General features: G+C 42.6%; 1 protein-coding gene across 2 annotated transcripts in view; it reads left to right on the top strand.

The window, feature by feature from the left end:
• STK10 (serine/threonine kinase 10) overlaps positions 1–25099 on the top strand; it is a 91291-nt gene that overhangs the window by 2270 nt on the left and 63922 nt on the right. The window contains exon 1 of one of the 2 annotated variants that reach the window (XM_072990242.2): positions 3192–11489. The exons of the other annotated variant lie outside the window; for it this stretch is intronic. Coding sequence (XP_072846343.2) covers positions 11439–11489 — 51 coding nt within the window. The 5' untranslated portion in view covers positions 3192–11438. Of the gene's footprint in view, positions 1–3191; positions 11490–25099 lie in introns of those variants that run through there. 2 annotated transcript variants of the gene reach the window in all.

Genomic DNA, 25099 nt, shown 5'->3' with positions numbered 1-25099 from the left:
AAAAAAAATGGAGGGGAAAAGCAATTCCTGCTTTCCCCCTACATTTTCGTTGCAAAAAGCAGCTTTCCCCCTCCACGTTTTGCAATGAAAATGTAGGGTGAAAGCAGGAATCACTTTCCCCCTCCATTCTTCTTCATGGCCTCTATGAATTCACACAATTGGGTTGTTCTGCACCTGTGCTGAACCTCTCGGAAGTTTGTAGAGCTTAAAGACACATTATTAGTGGGGCATTCCCCCTTGGAGCGCATGCTCCGCCCATCACTGATCCCCTCAGTTCCTTTTTTCCGCCGTGTTGGCTAGACCTGTTTCGGAGACTAGAGCGATCTGTTGAATTAATATTTCCATTGAACCATCGTTTATTTGATTCAGCTACTTTTCTATTATCTTCTTTATTGGACATTTCCCCTGTGAGTTTATTCCAGTTTTTTCTCTGCCCGCGTTTTCCAATCCCGCCCCATGACTGTTTTTCCCTCCTCTTTTCCCCGCTCTTTTATGCCCCCCCCCCGGCCTTTCAAGTGGTGCATTCTATGCGCAAATAAAATCCCGCTCACCAACAGCCACAACCATTGCCCTTTCTGTCTTGGGGAACAACATACTACGCACTCCTGCTCCGAGTGTAAAAGGCTAACTAAACCAGCACTAAAATTGCATTTACAAAGACTGAGATCTTACCTCTGGGAAAAATCTCTACACCCGCCTCCAATCGCTATGGAGTCTGCACATTCTCCAGACCCTCGACCAGATTGGCAAAATCCACCCCTTCCTGCTTCCAGCCCAGTGATGACTCCTCCTCACCATAAAGAGAAGTTGAAGTCCACTTCGAAATCCATGTCGACGTCCAAGGCCTCGACTCAGTCTCTAGACTCTTCTAAGAAGAAAAAAGACAAGACTAAGAAACTGGAGAAAAAAACTTCAAAGTCCACTCAGCTTGACCCACCACAGCCAACTCTTCCATCTCCCATCCTGGAAGAATCATCTAGAGATGCTCCAGGCTCTCTGTCTGACAGAGATGACCCATCTCTACCTCCAGCCCAAGCTCCAGCCTCTGCTGCGAGCTTCTCACCGAGTATTGGCTTCTCTTTGGCGGAAGTTCATTCCAGTCAGGCCTCGGCCCATTCGAGCCCTACATCATCAGGGCGGTCAATTCCAATTGAACTATCCAGCTCCGATTCGTCTTGCTACTTTCCTAGCAAACACCGCGAGAAGAGACAACATCTATCACCTGCTCTGTACAACCTCCCACACCGGGAGTACTACTATTATCAGCAATCCTCTCAAGGAGGTAAGAGGGATGGCTTGTAGACAAAGGGCCTTCTTGGCAGCTGCCCCCAGACTATGGAACGCCCTCCCGACTGAAATTCGTCTGGCGCCAACACTGATTATATTTCGGCGCCAGGTCAAAACCTTCCTGTTCCAGAAGGCTTTTAATTGAAATAACATCAACTGTGGGTCTTGATGATGACAATTTTAATTGTATTTTAATCGTATTTTAATTGTATTTTTTAATCATTTTATATTTTATTGTATTGGATTTTAATTGTTGTAAGCCGCCCAGAGACCTTTGGGTAGAGTGAGCGGCATATAAATTAAATAAATAAATAAATAAACACCACTTCCAAGATGATAGAAGAGATAGATACTACCAATATGACCTGACAGTCCTCAAGAACAAGTATATTATGATGAGTCTAAATGAGTCCGCTATAATTTAGTGTATCGACCCCGATGCTCACCTTCACTCTCTCCATCTCCTCCTCGACATCGACACTGGCCTCAGCATTCGATACCGACTCATAGAACCCTTCCGTCTAAACCAACCTTGAAACGCCCTTCATCAATTATAAAACATCCTCAATCAAAGTGTCTTAAGCATTCCTCTAAACATCTTCCTCAGACATCACTGCAAGTTACTACCACTTATAAGGGTCCCCCTCTTCTGCCTACTGACACGGGGAGGTATTCCACACAGATGGTTCCCACAACACAGCCTTCTTCCTCCACACAAATATTGATGTCAAAACCCCGACACCAATCTCCCTCTTTGTCATCTCCATCGATCCAGGACCTTGCCTCTGACGTATCACAGGAATTACGATCTAATTTACCGACACCAAGTTCTGATGTCACTGAGAATCACCCACCCTCTCCATCAGAGGATTTCACTTCTTCTCAACTAGTCATGAGAATGGCTAAAACTTTACAACTTGAAATTGAAGAACCACCACCATCTAAGCAGGACTTGGTGTTTGACGATATTAATCAAGATAAAACGCCCTCTCTCAGTTTGGCATTCATTCTGGCTATGCTTGATTTGATCAAGAAACCATGGGACAAACCTCCCTCTTCCTTACAAATTTCCAGACGTATCGAAAATTATTACAAGACCCACAGTGCGGATACTACATTTCTCACCAAACATCCGACACCAAACTCCATAATATCAAACCAATCAAGAGCCCGAAATAAATCCTCAATTGCACCTACAAATAAAGAAGGGAGAAAATTAGATATACTCAGCAGGAGGCTCTATTCCCTCACTTCATTTTTTATGTGAGTTGCATATTATCAAGCCGCAATGGGAGCTTACCATAGGCAACTATGGAACAACATTATCTCAATACAGTGGTGCCTCGCTTAACGATTGCTTCGTATAACGAAAAATTCACTTAACGATGGCTTTTTCGGAGTGATCTTCTGCTTCACTTAACGATTTTCCCTATGGGCGATTTTCGCTTAACGATTTTGGGACCATGCTTCACTTAACGATGACAGTTTTAGGTCCCCTTGTTTCGCTTAACGTTTTTTTTTATAGCCCCATTTTTGCTATTTTTTAAATATTCTAAAATGTTTTAAAAATGTTTAAAATGCTTGGAATCGTTAGTGCACCTAATAAAACCTTTGTTAACTTAATTTGGCTTTGTTCTGAGTCTTTTTGAATTTTTTGTGAAATTTTTTGCCCCATTGAAATAGGCTTCAATGCATTTCAATGGGTTTCGCTTAACGTTTTTTCCTATGGGGATTTTTGCTTAAGGATGGTAATCCGTCCCAATTGGAACGGATTATCCGGTTTTCAATGCATCTCTATGGGAAATGGTGTTTCGCTTAACAATGTTTTCACATAGCGATGTTTTTTTTGGAACCAATTAAAATCGTTAAGCGAGGCACCACTGTACTTGAAACAGCCCCAGAATTGGCTAAGTCAGAAGCCCTTAACATCCATGCCAAAGCTTCCATATTCACCAAACAACAGAGAATTACATCTCACCACACTGCGGATGCTGCCTCTAAAGCTATGGCCACCTCTATTGCGCTCCGGCGTCAGGCATGACTTTGATCTGCTGGTATATTGGATGATACCAGATCTAGAATAGAGGATTACTGTTTGACAGGGCTGGAGTGTTTAATTAAAAAAACAGATGAAGTGATGGACAACCTCCATAAGATCCGTAAAACAGCTTGATCCTGCTCAACCCAGCAGACATACAGATACCAGCGCCCACAATATCGAAGACAAACTTTTTACCAACAACCATACCAACAATTTCAACAACCATACAGACCATATAAACCTCAAACATCGGACAAGCCTTTTCAGGGACCCTCAGCCTCAGCTCCATCGTCCTTTCGAAGCCAGCAACAGCAACCTTGCTGCTAGCACTTTCGGCACCCTCAAAAGAAGGGTAAGCAATACCTATAGACTCTCTTCACCCACTCTCAGTTCTTCAACCCCGTTCCAAATAAGATTGTGTCCCTTCTTTAATACTTGCCAATATATAACTAATGACCAATGGGTCCTTTCCATCATTAAAAACGGTTACTTACTTGAATTTAAAACTATCCCACCGATCAGAAAAATTAAAAATACTCCTTATTAGACAATCCTTCAAGAAGAAGTTTCCCTTCTTCTCCAAAAACAAGCCATAACTACAGTCCTTCCATATGACCTGCATGACGGTTTCTACTCCAGATATTTTACAGTACCGAAAAAGTATGGAGGACTCCATCTCATCGTCGACCTCAGAAATCTCAATAAATTAATTCGACCTAGACGCTTCAGAATGTTGACACTAGACACTATCATTCCTCTCCTTTCACAGGGAGACTGGTTTGTCGTCATCAATCTCCAAGACGCATACTTTCACATCTCTATTCACCCGAATTCCTTCAATTCCGATTCACAACACCACATACCAGTTCTGTTCTCTCTCATTCAGACTTTCCACAGCACTGAGGACTTTTACCAAATGCATGGCACCAGTCATTGCCTATCTTCGACTTCAGGGTATCAATATATTCCCTTATATAGATGACTGGTTGATAGTCTCAGCCTCATATCACGATGCCATCAGAGCTACCCAGCTCACTCTCAGTACACTCCGAGACCTCGGCCTCAAGGTGAATCTCACCAAGTCACATCTCGAGCCATCTCAAAACGCTACCTACATCGGAGCACACTTTGATTCCCTATAAGCCAGAGCCTTCCTCTGACATGAGGGAATCCTCAAACTAAAAAAGGCTATTCAACCATTCCAACCTCTAGCCTCGGTGTCAGCCCATCATGTCCAACACCTCCTTGGACTCAGCCTCCACAACTGCAGTTATACAGAATGCATGGCTCAAAATGAGGTCGCTTCAATCATGGTACCTGTCACTGTTCGATCCTATGACGGACCACCTGTCTATGCGTCTTACAGTAACATCCGAGCTCGCGCATCAACTCACCTGGTGGACGTTTCTCCCAAATTTGCTCATCGGAAAACCCTTTTTGCCTCTTCAGTTGACAATACAAGTTACCACTGATGCCAGTCCATCAGGCTGGAGAGCACATGGTCTGCATCACAGAATCCATGACCTATGGACAAACCAAGAGAAAACATTACAAATCAATCATCTTGGAACTTTTAGCAATTATCAAGGCTTTCCATGCTTTCCTGCCACTTTTTGCGGGACGTGCAGTACAACTCGCTACAGACAATAAGACAGCCCTTTACTACATAAACAAACAGGGAGGCACACATTCTCTATCCCTACTGTACTTGACTGTCGAGTTCTGGGAATGGTGTTACCTACATCGCATCTTTCCAGTAGCAGTCCACATAGCCACAGACGAAAACTCCCTCGCGAGTGATCTTAGTCACCTCACCGCGAGGACACACAAATGATCCCTAAACAACACAATCTTCGATCTCTTCTGCGACTGTTGGGACACCCCTTCCATCGACATCTTTGCTTCTCCCACAAATGCCAAGTGCCAGCATTACTGTACTCGAGCTGGTATCGACAACAACTCGATCAGAGATGTCTTCATGTTAGAATGGGACAAGCACCTACTCTATCTATTCCCTCCAATACTGCTCATACAAAGAACCATCATTCAACTTCAACAGTTTCAGTCGAATGCAATATTTCTCACCCCATGGTGGCCGAAACAGCCATGGTTCACTTACCTGAAGTCGACGTCAACCAACTAATTCCGACTCCCGCCAATTCCTATCCTTCTTACTCAAGAGGATGGGCTGATTTATCATCCAGACATACCCTCTCTGAACCCGCCAGTGTGGAGGATACTCCCACCATAAAGAATGTACTTGATCAAGCTTGAAAGCCCTCAACGCAGCTTCTATTCCAAAACAAATGGAAAGCATTCTTTTCCTTTATTGATTCTCATAACTTACCTGCAACACCAGTCTCTTTGAAGACTTTACTTACCTTTGTCCTTCATCTCTTCAATTTTGGATTATCTTATTCCACCTTGAAAGTTTATAACTCTGCTGTCGTAGCTCACCAACCTCCTAATTCTGAACCGGCCAGACTTTTTTCTCATCCAAATGTTAAAAAAAAATTCTTAAAGGACTCAACAATATCCGCCCACCATGCAAATTTCCTATTCCTCAGTGGTCTTTACAACTTGTCCTCAATAAACTTACTCAACCACCCTTTGAACCGATGGATACCTGTGATCTTAAACTCCTCGTCGTTGTTTAGTCGTGTCCGACTCTTCGTGACCCCATGGACCAGAGCACGCCAGGCCCTCCTATCTTCCACTGCCTCCCGGAGTTGGGTCAAATTCATGTGGGTTGCTTCGCAGACACTGTCCAGCCATCTCTTAAACTACTTTCCTTGAAAATATCTTTTCTTGTGGCAATAACATCTACTAAGCGGGCTAGCAAACTTGCAGCCCTCCAATCCGATCCACCCTTCTATCAGTTCCATCCAGATAAGGTCACTCTGTATTTTGATGTGTTCTTCTTCCCTAAAGTAGTATCTAATTTTTTTCCCAGAAGCAAAAAAAAATTAAAAAAAAATTTTGAGACCCTATGTTGTTTTTGCAGATCTCCTTAGTAATTGTGACAGCAAGTGAAGCAGGGCTGATTGCATCAGGCAGTGTCATGTTAGGTTGAGGACAGGCTTTGGGGAAACAGTACCTGCAGGAACCCCAGCTTTGATCTTTCAGGCATAGGCAAGCAGAGAGGGTGACACTTGAAGATTGAAGTTGTGCACTTGGTAAAAAATGTGGCTTAGCCTTCCACTCTCAATGTGTTGGAGTACAACTCCAGTTGGCCATATTGGCTGCAGGTGGTGGAGCTGTGTTCAGCAACTTTGTTTACAAGTCATTCTGTTGACTAGATACAAATGACTTAGAAATGCTTCGGATGTATACTAGCTGGTGGCGTATAATTAATGTATGTTCCTGCTATTTTTGAAGACAAGAATTTGTATCCTTGTTTATTTCCTGTTCGTGTCTGTTATGTGCAGGGTGATGTCTCTGCTTTTTAAGATGCTGCTTTGTCGTGTCTCTTCTTGTAAGCATCAATGATCTGTGTGGTGTGGTAGAAGTAGTGGTAGGTATATGTACTGAGTCAAGACGGACATGTTTTTTGTTGTATCTAAAAAAATTAAATAAAAGAAAGCATCACTGCTGGAACGATTAAAATATGCCAGAGAGACTCATTAGATGCAGTAATGAATAGCATTTCCCATCACTGTGGGCCTGAGGGGTTTGATAAACAGATAACAGATGTAAAAGAGGAACATTGAACATGAGGTGTTGGTACAGTAATGCAGGTTTTCATCATGGTTCTGAGACTACATTGGAAGTAATTGAAATTTATTTCTTTTTGCCATAACAGCAAATGCAGCTGTTCCTAAAAGGTAGTAAGTAACATATAGGCAGGTGTGTCTGTTTATTTGTTGCACTTAATACCCTTCCTTGCAGCCAAAGTTCCCAGAGTGGCTAACAAATTCAGGAATGAGACAGTCTTCAACCTTTGGCTTATAATATAAAATGTAAGAAATGCCACTGAAATGATACGGGGCGAAGAAGAGAGGAGTTGGGATAATAAGTTCAGTACTTAACTGTTGGAGGGTGAGGCATTGTGGAGGTGTGCCTGGCTGCTATTCTAAAGGTCTTTCTGGATAGAGCCTCCCTTCTATTATGGCCATGTGTTGGACTACAGGCCCTGTCATGCTGGCTGCTGATGGTGTGAATTGTAGTCCAGAACATTGGCAGTTGTGTACTTTCGGGAAGGCTGTTATGTAGAGGCTTCTCTGATTGCTCAAAAGGCACACAGCAGCTATGGCTGGGGGTGGGGGGGATTTTCTCAACAAATATTTGTTGGATTTTTATATGTACTTTGGTGTAGCCAGTTCTTCTTCTCTCTTATTTGAAAAGTACCCGGCAGTAAAGGAAGAAATGAAGTAATGAATTGAGAGGCACCAAATCTCTTGTCTGAAACTAGTTGAAGAATGTGCTTTTGATCTGTGAATATGGGATAGTCCAATCTTAAGCACACATATTGTGCAAAGGTGCATGCATTTAAAAATGATTAGCTTTCAGGATCTTCCTGCTTAGATTATCAATATCTTCTCTTCACTGGCCTTTCTTGCTCTCCAACTGCCAGGGCTATGCATTTTTCTAAATAGGTGTGAGCATCTGATGTGGTAGTCTTTCGCACAGGAAAATGTATGCCAAAATGTATTTGTTAGCCTTCAGGAATACATAAAATGTTTACGTTGTTGTTGTTTAGTCGTTAAGTCGTGTCTGACTCTTCATGATCACATGGACCAGAGCACACCAGGCCCTCCTGTCTTCCACTGCCTCCCAGAGTTCGGTCAAATTCATGTTGGTAGCTTCGATGACACTGTCCAACCATCTCATCCTCTGTCGTCCCCTTCTCCTCTTGCCTTCACACTTTCCCAACATCAGGGTCTTTTCCAAGGAGTCTTCTCTTCTCATGAGGTGGCCAAAGTATTGGAGGCTCAGCTTCAGGATCTGTCCTTCCAGTGAGCACTCAGGGTTCATTTCCTTCAAAATGGATAGGTTTGTTCTCCTTGCAGGCAAGGGGACTCTCAAGAGTCTCCTCCAGCACCACAATTCAAAAGCATCAATTCTTTGGCGGTCAGCCTTCTTTATTGTTCACCTCTCACTTCTATACATCACTACTGGAAAAACCGTAGCTTTGACTATGTGGACCTTTGTCGGCAAGGTGATGTCTCTGCTTTTTAAAATGCTGTCAAGGTTTGTCATCACTTTCCTCCCAAGAAGTAGGCGTCTTTTCATTTTGTGGCTACTGTCACTGTTTGCAGTGATCATGGAGCCCAAGAAAGTAAAATCTGTCACTGCCTCCATATCTTCCTCTTCTATTTGCCAGGAGGTGATGGGGCCAGTGGCCATGATCTTAGTTTTTTTTATGTTGAGTTTCAGACCATTTTTGGTGCTCTCCTCTTTCACCCTCATTAAGAGGTTCCTTAATTCCTCCTCACTTTCTGCCATCAGAGTGGTATCACCTGCCTATCTGAGGTTGTTGATATTTCTTCCGGCAATCTTAATTCCGGCTTGGGATTCATCCAGTCCAGCCTTTCGCACGATGCATTCTGCATATAAGTTAAATAAGCAGGGAGACAACATACAGCCTTGTCGTAATCCTTTCCCAATTTTGAACCAATCCATTGTTCCATATCCAGTTCTAACTGTTGCTTCCTGTCCCACATATAGGTTTCTCAGGAGATAGACAAGGTGGTCAGGCACCCCCATATCTTTAAGAACTTGCCATAGTTTGCTGTGGTCCACACAGTCAAAGGCTTTTGCGTAGTAAATGAAGCAGAACTAGATGTTTTTCTGGAACTCTCTGGCTTTCTCCATAATCCAGCGTATATTAGCAATTTGGTCTCTAGTTCCTCTGCCCCTTCAAAATCTAGCTTGAACTTCTGGGAGTTCTAGGTCCACATACTGCTGAAACCTACCTTGTAGGATTTTGAGCATAACCTTGCTAGTGTGTGAAATGAGTGCAATTGTATGGTAGTTGGAGCATTCTTTGGCTCTGCCCTTCTTTGGGCTTGGGATGTACTGTAGGCTGATATTTTCCAATCCTCTGGCCACTGCTGAGTTTTCGAAACCTGCTAGCAAATTGCATGTAGCACCTTAACAGTGTCATCTTTAAGATTTTAAATAGTTCAACTGGAATGCCATCACCTCCACAGGCCTTTAGACAAGCTTTCTAAGCCCCACTTGACTTCACTCCACAGGATGTCTGGCTCAAGGTCAGCAGCCACACTATCTGGGTTGTACGGGACATCCAGATCTTTGTAGTATAATTCCTCTGTGTATTCTTGCTAGCTCTTCTTGATGTCTTCTGCTTCTGTGAGATCCCTACCATTTTTGTCCTTTATCATGTCCATTTTTGCACAAAATGTTCCTTTAATATCTCCAGTTTTCTTGAACAGATCTCTGGTTTCCCCCTTTTTATTATTTTCCTCTATATCTTTGCACTGTTAATTTAAGAAGGCCCTCTTGTCTCTCCTTGCTATCCTTTGGAAGTCTGCATTCAATTTTCTGTAACTTTCCCTATCTCCCTTGCATTTTGTTTGCCTTCTCTTCTCTGCTATTTGTAAGGCCTTGTTGGACAGCCACTCTGCTTTCTTGCAGTTCCTTTTCTTTGGGATTGTTTTTGTTGCTGCCTTCTGTACAATGTTACGGGCCTCCATCCATAGTTCTTCAGGCACTCTGTCCACCAAACTAGTTCCTTAAATCTGTTCTTCACTTCTACTGTGTATTCATAAGGGATTTGGTTTAGATTATACCTGACTAGTCCAGTGGTTTTTCCTACTCTCTTCAGTTTAAGTTTGAGTTTTCTTATAAGAAGCTGATGATCAGAACTGCAATCAGCTCCAGGTCTTGTTTTTGCTGACTGTATAGAGCTTCTCCATCTTTGGCTGCAGAGGACATAATCAATCTGATTTCGGTATTGCCCATCTGGTGATGTCCATGTGTAGAGTCCCCTCTTGCGTTGTTGGAAAAGAGTGTTTGTGATGACCAGCTTGTTCTCTTGACAAAACTCTATTAGCCTTTGCCCTGCTTCATTTTGAACTCCAAGGCCAAACTTAGCTGTTGTTCCTTTCATCTCTTGACTCCCTACCTTAGCATTCCAGTTCCCTAGAACGAGAAGAACATCTTTCTTTGGTGTCAGTTCTAGAAGGTGTTGTAAGTCTTCATAGAATTGGTCAATTTCAGCCTCTTCAGCATGGGTGGTTGGTGCATAAACCTGGGTTACTGTGATGTTGAAAGGTCTGCCTTGGATTCGTATTGAAATCATTCTATCATTTTTTGAGATTGTATCCCATTACAGCTTTTCCCACTCTTTTGTTGACTATGAAGGTTACTCCATTTCTTCTATGGCATTCTTGCCCACAGTAGTAGATATGATAATCATCTGAATTGAATTCACCCATTCTCATCCATTTTATTTCACTGAGTCTCTCTACGTCTGTGGACTAATCCTGTGTGTGATACAAGCTAACCATGGGCTTCCAACACTAGTTTGCTCAATACGGACGGACGGACAGACAGACAGACAGGAAGGGAAGGAAGGAAGGAAGGAAGGAAGGAAGGAAGGAAAGAAAGAAAGAAAGAAAGAATGAATGAATGAATGAATGAATATATGTCAGTGAAATTAAGTAGCCTGTAACAGATGGAATCACTAGTGTCTCATATGGAACTACTTTTGCCTGAAATCTCTGTATGCCTGGTGCTACTTCAAACCAATATTCTGTTACATATATTTTCCTCTGAAACTAGCTTTATGTTAATGAATATCCAGCTTTATTGATAAAGTCCTTGCTTCAGCGAAGCAGTATTTTCCCAGCCACCATCCATTTGCTCATGCATTTCAAATAATGTTTGTTTTTATGGCTGTTCTCCCAGGCATACATACAGAGGAATAAATCCCACTGCGTTCTATGGGGCTTATGAGTTTAGCTCTCATTTACAGACGTGAAGCACTCATTGTGAAATACTTGCCTATAATAAACCCACGAGGCACGATTTGTACAAACTGGCAGAAGTGCCTGGCTGCAAGGATCAGGAGTTCAAATTCCCTCTGTGCAGAGCAGGAGAGGGGTCAGCTGAGATCCCCTGAAGGTTGTGTGGCTGGTGGAGGTGCATGCTTTTGGACAGCTGCACAGTTCCAGGGAGCTGCCAAGAAGAGGGCCCGGTAAGTCACTGCTAAGTAGTTTATATCTAGATAAACCTGGGAAGGGTTTTCGTAACTCAGAATCTACTTGATGGCACGTCGTTTTCAGGCAGGGCATTGTAAGCACAGGAAGGCAGGAAGAAATAACAGAGCTTGTGTGAGTGAACTGCAGAACAGGTCTGGGATGCTTTTATTGGGCAAACGAGTGTTGGAAGCCTTTGCTTAGCCTGTATAACACACAGGATTCTTCCACAGACATAGAGACTCAAGAGAAAGGAGCCAAATGAAAAGAGCTGGGGTGTGTGCAAACTGCGGATAATCCACTAGAATGTAATGTGTTTCAAAACAATGGAGCAGGAAAGCTTTCTACAAGGGCTGTGCTAACGGGATTACACCTAGTCTGGCCATACTTTGGGGATCATGTTAAACAGTTCCCCCATATTGTACACTGCACTTTGGACGTGCATTTGACCCATAGAAAATGTGGCCTCCCCTGTGGAAGGAGAGCACAGACACAATCGTGCTGCCGCTTGTGAAATGCTATCGCTGTGCTCCAGAGGCTACCAACAAAGACGCCCACGCCCCTGATAGCTCAGCTGTGGCAGGATGGGGACAGGATATGCTTCTGGGTGTGTGGTTTGTGACTCTGCCAGTTTCTGCAGCTAACAATGTACTGAAGTAACTTCTTGCTGAGTTTTTGTTCTTGCCCTTTTGGTGTAGGGCTCTGCTCTGTTAATACCGCAGAAATGATTCAAAGTGCAGGCCTCCTGTGACTTTGGTTTCTGGTGGCAGTTTGCTGATATTGTAATAAAAATGTCATTCTTTGTCCTCCATTCAGTATAAAATCACCTTTTTGATTCAAATATTTGATGTGACTCTTAAAGTGAATAATAATCTGCCAGCGAGGGAATTCCCAGCAAACCATGTCGAAGGATTATGGATAATTTTTAGGCATCTCACCTTGGAGATTAAATTATCAGGTAGGGTGGCGATCTTGTCTGGTTTGCAGTGAGAAGGGCAGAGTTGTTTCAGCTACACCTTGAAGCTGTGCTTTCTAGATCAAGCAGAGTAGGAACTGATCTTGGTTACCTCCAAATGTAACAGCTACAGTTCAGTGTTCCTATGCACTGGAGAATCATATTTTATGTTCTGAAAGAAGTCATTTTCTGCCAGATGGTCTGAGATGACAAATGTATCAGCTGAAGAAATGGAAGTAGTAGAACCATTAGACTCATTTGGAAGTGAAAATACAGTGGTGCCTCGCAAGACGATGTTAATTTGTTCCGCGAAAATCACTGTTAAGCGAAGACATCATCTTGCGAAACGCTTTTTCCCATTGAAATGCATTGAAAACCTGATAATCCGTTCCAATGGGAACGGATTGTCATCGTAAAGCGAAAATCGCCATAGGAAACATCGTTAAGCGAAACACATATCCCAAGCGAAGACAGCGACCATTAAAAGACCCATCTAGTGAAGCAAGGCCAAGCTGTCAAAAACATTGTAAAGCGCAAAACAGGGACCTAAAATTTAATCATCTTGCGAGGCAAGGTCCCTCACATCGTAAAGTGAAAATCGCCCATAGGAAACATCGTTATACAACGCGCAAGATCGCTCCGAAAACCTCATCGTAAAGCGAATTCATCGTTATGCGAAGCAATCATCTAGCAAGGCACCACTGTATTATGTATTAGAAGCTCATGAAAGGACTTGTGCTAAATTTCAGCAAGTGTTGCCTACTGTAATGGAAATGTAGAACTAATAAAAATTATGAGACAGTTTTCAACACTTGTTCCGTACAGGTACTCATTAAAAGCAAAACATCTCTGTACCAGTTTTCACCTCAAAAATTTGCCAGTAATCCCCAGTTCTAGTCAATGGGGGAAATGTGGCTAGCACACCAAGTGCACACCAAGTACATTCCATGAAGCAGGACTAATTCTGAACATTTTGCTTATGGAATGTTGAAGAAAGGAAGAAATCTTGCTAGATAATTTGATCCTTATGATTCTAAACAATAGAGGCAGCTTTGTAGGTATTATAATGATATTGAGAGAGGGTTGGACCTGCGCAGTGAAGGAAGTTGCAAGTGCCTCACAGAAGCTCCTGTAATTGTCATAGCTGCATGGAAGTTGTTGTTATCTTTGGGGATGGTTGTGGTTTGAATTAGCCTAGAGGGTGGAAAGAGCTGGCAGTGATAGCTTCTAGGAAATATATCCCAGACTGCCAATCTTGTGTTATACTTCTAGTCTGTTTTTTTATGAGAATGCATCAACCCTCACTAAGAGGGTGCCACAGCACTGATACACATGAAATGATTCAAATTTTGATTAAAAATAAGTGCTTTTTAAAAATCAAATTGATTTAAATCATGATTTATTTAAAAACACAAGTAAACCTGGTTTTGATTTAAATCAAATCCATCCTGGCTAAAACTCATGAAAAGTAATGCCTATCTGAATCAGTCCTAGCCTTGATTGCCCAGGTCAGCTCTGGGTCATGAGCTTTGTTCCCATGTTCTGTTAAGTTGAAGTCTCTTGGCTGTCACAACTAGATATGTAATGTAATCCCATGGATTCATTGAAGATCTGTTTGAGGCTGATATTCCTGGTACAGTTCCCCCCCCCCCCCAATTTAATTGAAAGTCTACTTTCCAGAAGGAGCTAGATACCTGCCTTTATTTCCTGTGTTTTTAGTTCTTCTGCTAAATTGAAATCAATATCAGCAGCAGTCTTAAAGGAGTCAACAGTAAGATCATTGCTGAAAAAGCTTTCCTTGGAGCCCACAATACTGGATAATTACTGGCCAGTCTCTAGTATTCCATTCTTAGGCATGGTGAAATAGAATGGGTCATAGCTTCTCAGCCCCAGGAGTTTCTGGATGAAAGGAATTATCTAGATCTGTTTCAGTCTGGCTTCAGATATGGTTATGGGATGGAGACAGCTTTGGATGCCTTGGTAGATGTTGTACGCTGGGAACTGGACAGGGGGAATGTGTCCCTGTTGGTTCTTCTGGACCTCTTAGTGTCTTTCAGTACCATTGACTGCGGTGTCTTTCTGGGCCATCTCTCTGGGATGGGACATTGACGAAGTGTTCTATGAAGGGTCTGGTCCTCCCTGGGATATAACTATCAGATGATCAGAGCAGCAAATATAGTTTCATAGTGGTGGTAGTGGTGGGGGAGCTAGAGCAGTATTGGGTGACCAGAGTGGCAGACTCTTGTCTAAAAGTATGCTACTGGTGTTCTTGACTACATTTTATTCGAAACTCATTCTGTAAACTCATAAGGTGACCTTGGGCCATTCACTCTCACTGAAAACTACTGTAGCTCACAGGGTTGTTGGGAGGATTAAGTCAAGAGAGAGCTCAATAGGTGTAGGGCAGTAAGTATATGCATGTAACAAATAAACAGACCCTTCATCACTGCCACACTTTCTTCATAGGATCTGTCAAAGCAGATTCCACATTGGTGCCGTTGGCGTGTCTTTGGGACAGAAGTCAAGGGCTTCACTTATCAGAAGGAGCAGGAGGGGAAACTCTAGCACAGCTGGGCTGAACCAGCATATATCGAAGTCAGCAGGTTAACACACATGGGCCTCTGAAGAAAAGAGAAAACCAATCAGTCCAGAGTCCAAACTATTGTTACTGCACTGTTGTGAATAGCATTGGCAATGGCAGCCGAAGTTAATAATAATAGGAAGGAAAAGAAGTGGAAGAGCTAATCTTGCAACAAGAACCTGCTTAGTCCCTCACAATTCTGGCACATTATACAAAGAGTAAGCAAAATAAAACTTCACTGTAACATTGGCTGCCTAAGCCCCATTCCCTCCCACTGACTCATACTGGCTGTTGAACCCACTGCTAGCAAGGCACTTCCTCTGTAAGCAATTCATTGCAAGAAGTTGCTAGGAAACATCTAGTGAGTATGTGTGGCTCCCTCTTCAAATGTCAGATATTCTCCTGAGTTGTTATCTCCCCCACTCCACCCCCTAACTACCAGGCTGTCTTCTAAGATGGTGCAGTACGCTGGCACTTTGCACATGCTTTGTAGGCTGAAGGCATCTGCTCCATCTCTGGCATCCCCAGGTGAAGCATCAGGTATCGTGAGAGCTTGCAATGCTGCTACTAGTTGGGACAGATAATGTTGGACTGGATGGGCAATGACTGATTAGGACACTGCTTCCTATCCATCATTTGCTGTTGTTTGCATCCTGTATAGGTGGGAAATCTTGGGACATGCAGCTGCATCAGGTCCTCCTCCAATCACAGCCTGGTATTCTCCGCTTCCTCAGAGAGCCATGCACCTTTCCCAATGAAACCTTTGTTTAGTGGTTTCCCAGATTTTGCATGTTTTCTCCACACCCCACCCTCATTCTAAAAGTTTGCAGTGCTTATCCTGCAAACTCTGACTGGCTGTAAGAGCTTTAAGCTAAATATCATATTTTTGGTTCCACCCTTCCTCCTTTGCCTGCGCCCACCGCTGGAATGTAGACCCCAAGAATGTTTCTGAGACTGAATTCATCTCTTGAGTTGAAAGAGATTCACCACCCTGACTTTGAGAGGGTGCCTGATTTATGGCCTTTGGGTCTATATGGGCTGAGCATCTCAAAGGAAGAAGCCGAGTTCAGATAGTGGTTCACTCTTCCCCCCCCCCCCCACTCCTCTTCCCAATCCATGCAGGAATGGTCTTGAATTTTTTTAAAAAGCCAAAAGAGGCTTTCTGCCTAGTTTCTACTTCATTATCTCAATGCCTCTTTGAGAGAGAGAGAGAGAGAGTTTCATAGCACATAAGTAAGACACAAATGTATTGTTCTCATTTGTGGTCTTTGGTCATAGGTCATAGGTGGTAGTTTCACTGTAACGATGTAAAGATAGCGTAAAGGTACACCAATTCTCTGCTTTATGAAAACGTCTGTAATGACAGAAATTTCATTAGCATCGGCCCCACTTATTTAGAATAATATTGTTTAAAAGTGCAGTTATCCAGATTAGCTTTGTCCAACATGTGTCCCACCAGATGTTTTAAATGTTGACTTGTATTTATGGAAGCTACAGTGTCAAACATTTTGAATGTATCTTGTTGGAGTTTTATTCCTCTTTCAGCATTATGGCACTAGTATGAAGCTTGGAAATTTGGGCATAGCTGCTTGGCAGGCCACCACAGGTGAAGGTTTGAGTGTATATGATTGAATCAATACATTAACTACTGTAGGGCTTCCGTATCTACAGTTCCAGTTATCTTCAGTTTACTGCACTTCTATATGCTCCATACAAGGGAGTGGGCCTTGTAGTCTTTGTCTTCTCGCCTTGCGGCCTTTTGTCCTGCCTTCTTGTGTGTTGAATATAGGATTTGCTACTCTCTGTGATTTCAGGCATTCGTGGTAAATTGTGAAATCCATCCCCTGCAGATATGGGGTTACTGCTATACATGCCTGTTTGGGATCAGAGGACACTACATGGATATGTTGTGCTAAGCTATCTACATGTGCTTCAAGATAGTGGCAGTAGTAGTTTTGATTTTATGGTGGCAATGAATCCACTCTTGGGTTTTTGTTTGATCTTTAGAAGGGCAATCCAAAGTGCTGAACCATCTGTTTCAAATAGCACTCAAGGCAGCTCTTTTAAATTCAAGATTAAACCCAGAACATAAACACTGTCCCTGAAAAACCAGAATCACCTGCTTCTGCTGGTTCAGAAGATTTATGGCACGGCCCCCTCAGGGTTGTACAGCTTCAGGCTGTTGGTAGGTGATCAGTGGGACTTCATCACACTAGAAAAACCCCTTGAAGGAAAGTCTAGACAAGGATCCCTTTTCTGGTTTTGTATTTGGAGAATTGGTACCACGTGTGGGCATTAAGTGATAAGATCCTCCATTGCATGCCGAGATGGAGATCACAAAAGGGATGTACTCTGTGAGTTCCTTTCTTCCAAAGGTATATAGGAAGGAACGTAGGAACTGCCTTATACTGTCCATCTAGCTGAGTTCTGACAACCTTTGACTGGCAAACTTTGCTATTCAAGGTTTATTTCCCATCCCTACCTCAAATAACCAGTACAGTGGTGCCTCGCTTTACAACATTAATTTGTTCCAGCGAAATCGCTGTAGAGCGAAAACATCGCAAAAAGCGAAATTAAAAAGCCCATTGAAATGCATTGAAAACCTTTCAATGCATTCCAGTGGGCTGAAAACTCACCGTCCAGTGAAGACCCTCCATAGGGGCGGCCATTTTCAGTGCCTTTGCAATGAGGAATCTGTCCCTAAGCACAGTGGGGGGCTATTTTCTTCAGCCGGCGGCCATTTTGAAACCCGACGATCAGCTGTTTTTGATCGTCGTAAAGCAAAAATTGGTTCCTGAAGCAGGGAACTGATCATCACAAAGCAGAAAAACCCCATTCAGACCATCGTTTTGCGATCGCAAAAGCGATCGCAAAAAACTCATCATCAAGTGGATTTGTCGTTAAACAGGGTAATCGTAAGGCGGGGCACAACTGTATTAGCTGGTGTTCTCCCACCTAGGTGCTAACTCTGCCCTACTATTGCTTAGTCCTCATCAAATGCAGGATAAATGGATTTAAGAATTCCTCCAATAATGCCGTTGCAGGTTCTTCTTCTTCACTGCCCCCTTTGGGCTCCAAGTAATTTAATACCTCTGGTAAGAATTTCCTTCTAGGCTCTGAACATTCTTTGCATTCTTTGATTCATAGGAAAGTGTGATTCACTCCAGAGTGGTCAGCAATTAATTTTTATTGTGGGGTGTGCTAGCTGTCCTTAGCATTTTTAAAAAGATAGGACACCATGGCCAAGGTTATACAAACATTCTGCTAATCAAAAGGATAAATTGATTTTAATCAGAGTGCTTTAGTTTTTTAAAAAACTATTTTTACGTCACTGAATTAAAGGTGGTTTTCACTTCATAGTACTTCATAGGTCTTCATATATTTCCTGAACAGTGCTGCAAATCTGACTGCTATATCCTAGAATTTTATTTATGTCTCTTCATTCTTGTTGCCAGGCCTTGTATCTCTGCGTCAATATGTTTTGCATTGTTGTCGTTTTTCACCAATAGACAGGATATCTTTAAAATATCCCTATTATGATATAGGTGTGAAACTAAATTTTATGACTTGATGAACCTGTGTGTGGGATAGCATTTGCTTTCTTTCTGCTTCATTTTTTTTAGCTCAACCCCACCACCAAAGGAGCAAATAAAAATGTAGGTGTGGGTGGCTCTCTGTGTGTTTGTGTTTCTTCCAGATCCAGGCATAACACTTCGTGAAAGCTACTGGCCTTTTCTTTGTACGTGAAATAAATATCAGTGTTAATAAATATCAGTTTGATCATTTAAATCAGGGGTCTCAAACATGCGGCCCGGGGGCCATTTGCAGCCCCCCCAGATGATAGTTTGTGGCCCTCGCCTTGCCTGCCCCCCCAAAGCGCCCACACATCCTCTGCTGTCAAGAGTAAAAAAAAAAGCCTTGCCTCGCTCGCCAGCTCTCTCCCAAGACAGCACCTCTTGCACCCTCCATCCAGAACTGCAGCCTGCCAGCCAGCCCGCCTGTCTGTCGGCTAAGGCAATGGTTCTTAACCTTGGGTTACTCAGGTGTTTTTGGACTGTTGTGCTGGCTGGGGTTTCTGGGAGTTGCAGTTCAAAAACACCTGAGTAACCCAAGGTTAAGAACCACTGGGCTAAGGAAACTCCTGGGCGGCTTCCTCGGGCTCTTGCTTCGCTTGGCAGAAAATCTGATGCGGCCCAGCCTCACCCTCCAGCGGCCCCCAGGTAAATTGAGTTTAAAACCCCTGATTTAAATACACACTTTGCACCAGAAACAACACGTTTCATTACCATCCATTGGAAACAAACTGTCTTAATCCAGCAAAGGTTGGGACAGCTTGTGGGGGGGCTATAATACTGTATCTCATCCATGACAGTAGATTCTGGGAATTTTGATCCAAAATTTATTGCCTGGTCTCTATCAGATCCTTCTCCAGATCAGTCAGAAGTGGTGTGTGTGTGTGTGTGTGTGTGTGTGTGTGTGTGTGTGTGTGTGTGTGTGTGTGTGTGTGTGTGTGTGTGTGTGTGTGTGTGTGTGTGTGTGTGTGTGTGTGTGTGTGTGTGTGTGTGTGTGTGTTTATTTGTGCTTCTTTGTTTTTTCTGAGGGTGGGTCCAGGCCAGGAGAGGGAGAGAAAGAGGGTAAGGACAAAATCACCCAGGCCTGAAATAACATCAGAAGTCAATGCAAGACACTGAGAAATCTCACTAGCAGCTCTTCTGATGTGGCCTTGGCCACAGCCAGGAAGTTGGGAAATGTGGGCTTCTCCAGATAACCCATTGTGGTGCATATTTTCAGGAAGGTGGTGATAGGTGGGCTTTCCTGGTGGTCGGAGTGACAAATGTTCCATCTCCTTCACTGCGCTATGGCAGATGGGAGGTTCACTCTAGCGCATGGGAGGATCGCCCTCTCCTCATAATCTCAGTGTTCTGCAGTCTATCTGGAAGAAGCACTGATTAATTGTAGAGCTTGACTGTGCTGTTGGTCAGTTCATAAGACGAAGGCACCTTCTTTAGTGCCTTCCTCTGGGTTGCCAGTTACTTGGTGCATCAGTATCATTGTAGAAAACATATTGAAATTTGCAAACACTCAGAAACGCTCATGTCCCTATGGTATGGAAGCTTCAATGCACCCTCATAATCACAAGCAGGCTTGAACTCCAAACCTAAAAGAATAATATCTGCTATCTTTTGTTCTACTGACCATTTTATCCCTGTTTAGATGCAGCCTTTCACTGCCTAGGCAGGGCACTTGCTTTGATATACAGATTGCATATACTAGTGTATATGCCTAAATATTTCTTATTCTGTTACTATGATATATTTTCCCATTTCTTTCTGAGTTTTTTCCCCATGTTCCTGTTTCTTCTTGTCCCCACCCCATTTTGTAAGGCGGATAGCCCAGCTGCGGTCCTACCTTGATGTGGGGGCGCTCACCACCTTGGTGCATGAGCTCGTAATCTCGAGATTAGACCACTGTAATGCGCTCTACGTGGGGCTACCTTTGAGGCTGCTGCGGAAACTACAGGTGGTGCAGAATGCGGCGGCCAGATTACTCAGTGGTGTGAAAAAATACCAACATATTTCACCCAATCTGGCCGCTTTGCATTGGCTGCCCATCCGATTCCGCATCAAGATCTACCCGTGTCACTCATGCGAGCCAGGAGGTGAGGCTGAGGAGCCTAACGCCGGGGGAGGTCCGGAAGGAAAAGACAAGAAAACGGGCCTTCTCGGTGGTGGCTCCTCGCCTCTGGAACAATTTACCTCCTGAGATTCGCGGGTCTCCCTCGTTGGGTATCTTTAAGAATCAGCTAAAAAGACATGGATGTTTCGGCAGGCCTTTCCATCACATACCTCCTGATCCCCTCTTTCCTCTTCTTCTGTTTTTGTTTTGCTTCCCAAGTAATGTAATGTAGCGCTTTTATCATTTAGAATCGTTTATTTGTATTTTTATTGTATTGTTTTTCGTTGTTAACTGCCTAGAGTGGTCCTCACTGACCAGATAGGCGGGGTATAAATTAAATAAATAAATAAATAAATACTGAGTAAACATATTTGAATGTGAATGAAAATGATAAGATATGAATTAAACAAATATAAATATTTATAAATTAAATAAATAAATAAATAAATAAATACTGAGTAAAAATATTTGAATGTGAATGAAAATGAGAAACAGGGATAAAATACTTATATCCATATTATTTAACATTATCATCATGTGCTATCACGTAAATTCTGACTTATGGCAATCCTTTTTGGAGTTTTCCAGGTGCAGAATACTTAGAAGTGGTTTCCCATTCCCTTCTTCTGGAGTTGCCCTGGGACTGTGCAGCTTGCCCAAGGCCACACAGGCTGGCTCTTCTCCCAGTGCGGGAGGCCCAGTGGGGAATCAGACTCCCAGCTTCCTCCACAACCAAATACCAAACCACTGAGCTATCCAGCCAGCTCAAGATTATTTAATAGTATAACATGTTATTTAAGAGAAATTTTGCATGCATGTTTTTAATAAATAGAAACATTAATTTAATGCACATTAAAATTGTTTTTGCAATACATGAAATCCAATCTTTTCCTAACAAGGCTAAAATATGATATAGGGGGTAAAAGTCCAAAAGGGGGAACTTGATTCTTTCCCTTTTTGAAAGGAAGGTCTTTGGATTCAGAAGTGTTTTGTTTGTTTTGCACTCACTGCAGCTGAATTTCTGCCCCATGGCTGCACCGTGGAAACACCACTCCCTGTTCTCACCTCATGAAACTGTGGTCAGTATTTCTACATAGAACTGAATCTCTGTGACCTTCTCCCAAAAACTTCTCTAATTGCTGTGTTACACATTACTCTCTAGAGCAGGGACAAGTAGCCCTACGGCTGTCAAGGCCATTTTTAAAAGATTTGCCAGCAACCCAAGAGCCATTCTCAAGGAAAAGAGGCTAAAACAGGGGGACAGGCATCACCAAAACAAGGTCCCTTAGCATATTCTTTTAGCATATACTATATATTTGAAAAAAACATTTTTGGCTATGGTCTCAGTTCAGTTTTTGTTAATAAAAAAATAAAATTGACTTTTAGAATGTTATTTTTAAATTGAAAAAGGCCCCCGACACCATCTGCTGGCCATTTTTAAAAAAAAATGTTCGTGTGGAGTCTCCAAAGGTCCTGAAAGACCTAAAACATGGCAAAATTGCACTCCGCATCGACTACAGTGGTACCTCGACTTAAGAACTTAATCTGTATTGGGACAACGTTCTTAAGTCGAAACATTTTTAAATCGAAACACCATTTCCCATAGGAATGCATTGAAAACCATTTAATTCGTATCTGCTGTTTTTCATTCTTAAGTTGAGGCGCTATTCTTAAGTCGAAGCATTATTTCCCATAGGAACTAATGCAAAGCCTGTTAATCCGTATCTACCACTAGGGGGTGAATTTTTTTCTTCTTCTTTTGACCTAAGGTGAACTTAGGTCCAAAAAAGGGCAGAAAGAGTTTTTTCCCTCTTTTTTTCTGGTTCTTAAGTCGAGGCTCCGTTCTCAAGTCGAAGCAACTGTTTGCGAATGGAGCCATTCTTAACTCGAATCGTTCTTATGTAGGGACGTTCTCAAGTCGAGGCACCACTGTACAAGGAATTTTGAACACAAAAGGTAAAATTTTTAGGGGGACTGGGGAGCAGGGGAGCTTGTGGTGGGCTTCCAAAATACTCGTTATGACCCACCCCAGTCCAGAAGATTACACTGTTGCATTTTAACACATGATAACTAGAAGCCCATACTGTACTGATTTGTCAAGATCAAGTCCTGCCAGACTAATCTTACCTCATTTGTTTGAGCAGGTAACCTCCCTGATAGATAAAGGGAATGCTTTAGACATTGTATATCTTGACTTCCGTGAAGCTTTTGACAAAGTGTTCCGTGATATTCTGATCAACAAGTTAACTAGGAGTAAGATAGATAGAACAACTGTCAGGTGGATACATACAGTAGTTGGCTACAGAATTGTATTCAGAGGGTGATGATTAATGACTCCTTTTCAAACTGGGTGGAAGTAACAAGTGGGTTACCCCAGAGCTCAGTCCTGGGCCTTGTGCTTGTCAGCATTTTTTATTAATGATCTGGATCAGGGAGTGCAGGGACTGCTAATCCACATTTGCAGATGAAACAAAATTGGGTAGAATAGCTAATACCATGGAATACTGAAACAAAGCTCAAAATGATCTGGATAGGCTTGAGCACTGGGCTGAAAACAACAGAATGAAATTTAACAGGTATAAGTGAAAAGTACTGCACCTAGGAAGAAAGAAAACAAACACACAACTACAATATGGGGGATACCTGGCTCAGCAATACTACAAGCAAGAAGGATCTTGGACTCTTTGTTGATCACAAGCTGGATATGAGCCAACAGTGTGATGTGGCTACAAAAAGGGCAAATGCTATTTTAGACTGTATTAACAAAAGTATAGTTTCCAAATCCCATGAAATATTAGTTTTCCTCTTTTCAGGAGTGTTTAGGCCTCATCTTGAGTACTGTGTCCAGTTCTCGACAACACACTTCAAGAAGGATGCTGACAAATTGGAACAAGTTCAGAGGAGGGCTACAAGGATGATCAAGGGGCTGGAAACCAAGCCCTAGGAAGAAAGACTGGATGAATTGGGCATGTTTAGCCTTGCAAAAAGAAGACTGAAGGGAGATATGATAGCTCTTTTCAAATACTTGAAAGGCTGTCATACAGAGCAGGGGCAGGATCTGTTTTCAATCATCCCAGAGTGCAGGACCTGCAACAATGGGCTCAAGTTACACAAAGCCAGATTTCAGTTGAACGTCAGGAAAAATCTCCTAGCTGTTAGAACAGTATGACAATGGAACCAATTACCTCAAGAGGTGGTGAATGCTCCAACAATGAAGAAATTTAGACAACCACCTGGGAGATATCCTTTGATCTGCATTCCTGCATTGAGTACGGGGTTGGACTCGATGGCCTTATAGGTTCCTTCCAACCTCATTATTCTATGATTCTGTTATCTGTTCTCTCATTCTTTCTCTTGCTCTCTCTCCCTCTCTGTTTCATATATGATGTAGTGTTTTAGTCATTGATGTCTTCTTGCGTCATTTCAGAGCTTGGAAAAGTTCCTTTTTTGTCTACAGGTGCCAGAATCCCCCATCTAGCAGGGACAGCAGCTATGCTGGCTAGAGAATTCTGGGGCTTTTATTCTAAAGAAGAAGAACATTATTTAGATATGCTTTATCAATACGTGTTGGCATATGCCAGCAAAATCCTAATTTTAAACGTGTTGGTGTGTAATCTATAATGTGTAAAGTGACTCCCTTCTAAATTAAGTAAAGCAGTTGCCGCTGTCTTCTTGCATTCTGAGGCTTGTGGGTAGATCATGTTGTACTTCTTACTGTGCTTAGCCACACACATTGGCTACAAATGGGCCCAAATTCAAGCTCTGTATGTTGTGGCTGTAATATCCACATTAATTCTAACTTTTCTAGACAACGTTCTTGATGCAGACAGCTCACAATGGCTTAATAAGAAAGGAGTTAACCATCCTACTGTCCCTCTGACCACTCTGAATGAATGTATTGTAATATGGATCACATCAGTTGGTGGTCTATTTGGGCTGTTTCGAGGTGTGTATTTTTATTTTTGCTTTTTAAAAAAATTCTCAATTAGAAATACTATGTACTAAACATATTCCAGTGTAACTGTAACTTTTTCAAAAGTTTTGTGTTTTGAAAAGTTGTTCATAAAAATAAGCTAAAAAGCACAATGTTGTTGTTGTTGTTGTTTAGTTGTTAAGTCGTGTCTGACTGTGACCCCATGGACCAGAGCACGCCAGGCCCTCCTGTCTTCTACTTCCTCCCAGAGTTGGGTCAAATTCATGTTGGTTGCTTCGCAGACACTGTCCAGCCATCTCATCCTCTGTCGTCCCCTTCTCCTCTTGCCGAACATCAGGGTCTTTCCCAACATCAGGGTCTTTTCCAGGGAGTCTTCTCTTCTCATGAGATGGCCAAAGTATTGGAACCTCAGCTTCAGGACCTGTCCTTCCAGCGAGCACTCAAAAAAGCACAATAGGTTTTT

The sequence above is a fragment of the Pogona vitticeps genome, chromosome 2 (assembly GCF_051106095.1).
Source record: "Pogona vitticeps strain Pit_001003342236 chromosome 2, PviZW2.1, whole genome shotgun sequence".
NCBI lineage: Eukaryota > Metazoa > Chordata > Lepidosauria > Squamata > Agamidae > Pogona > Pogona vitticeps.
This window is presented reverse-complemented; position numbering and strand designations above follow the sequence as displayed.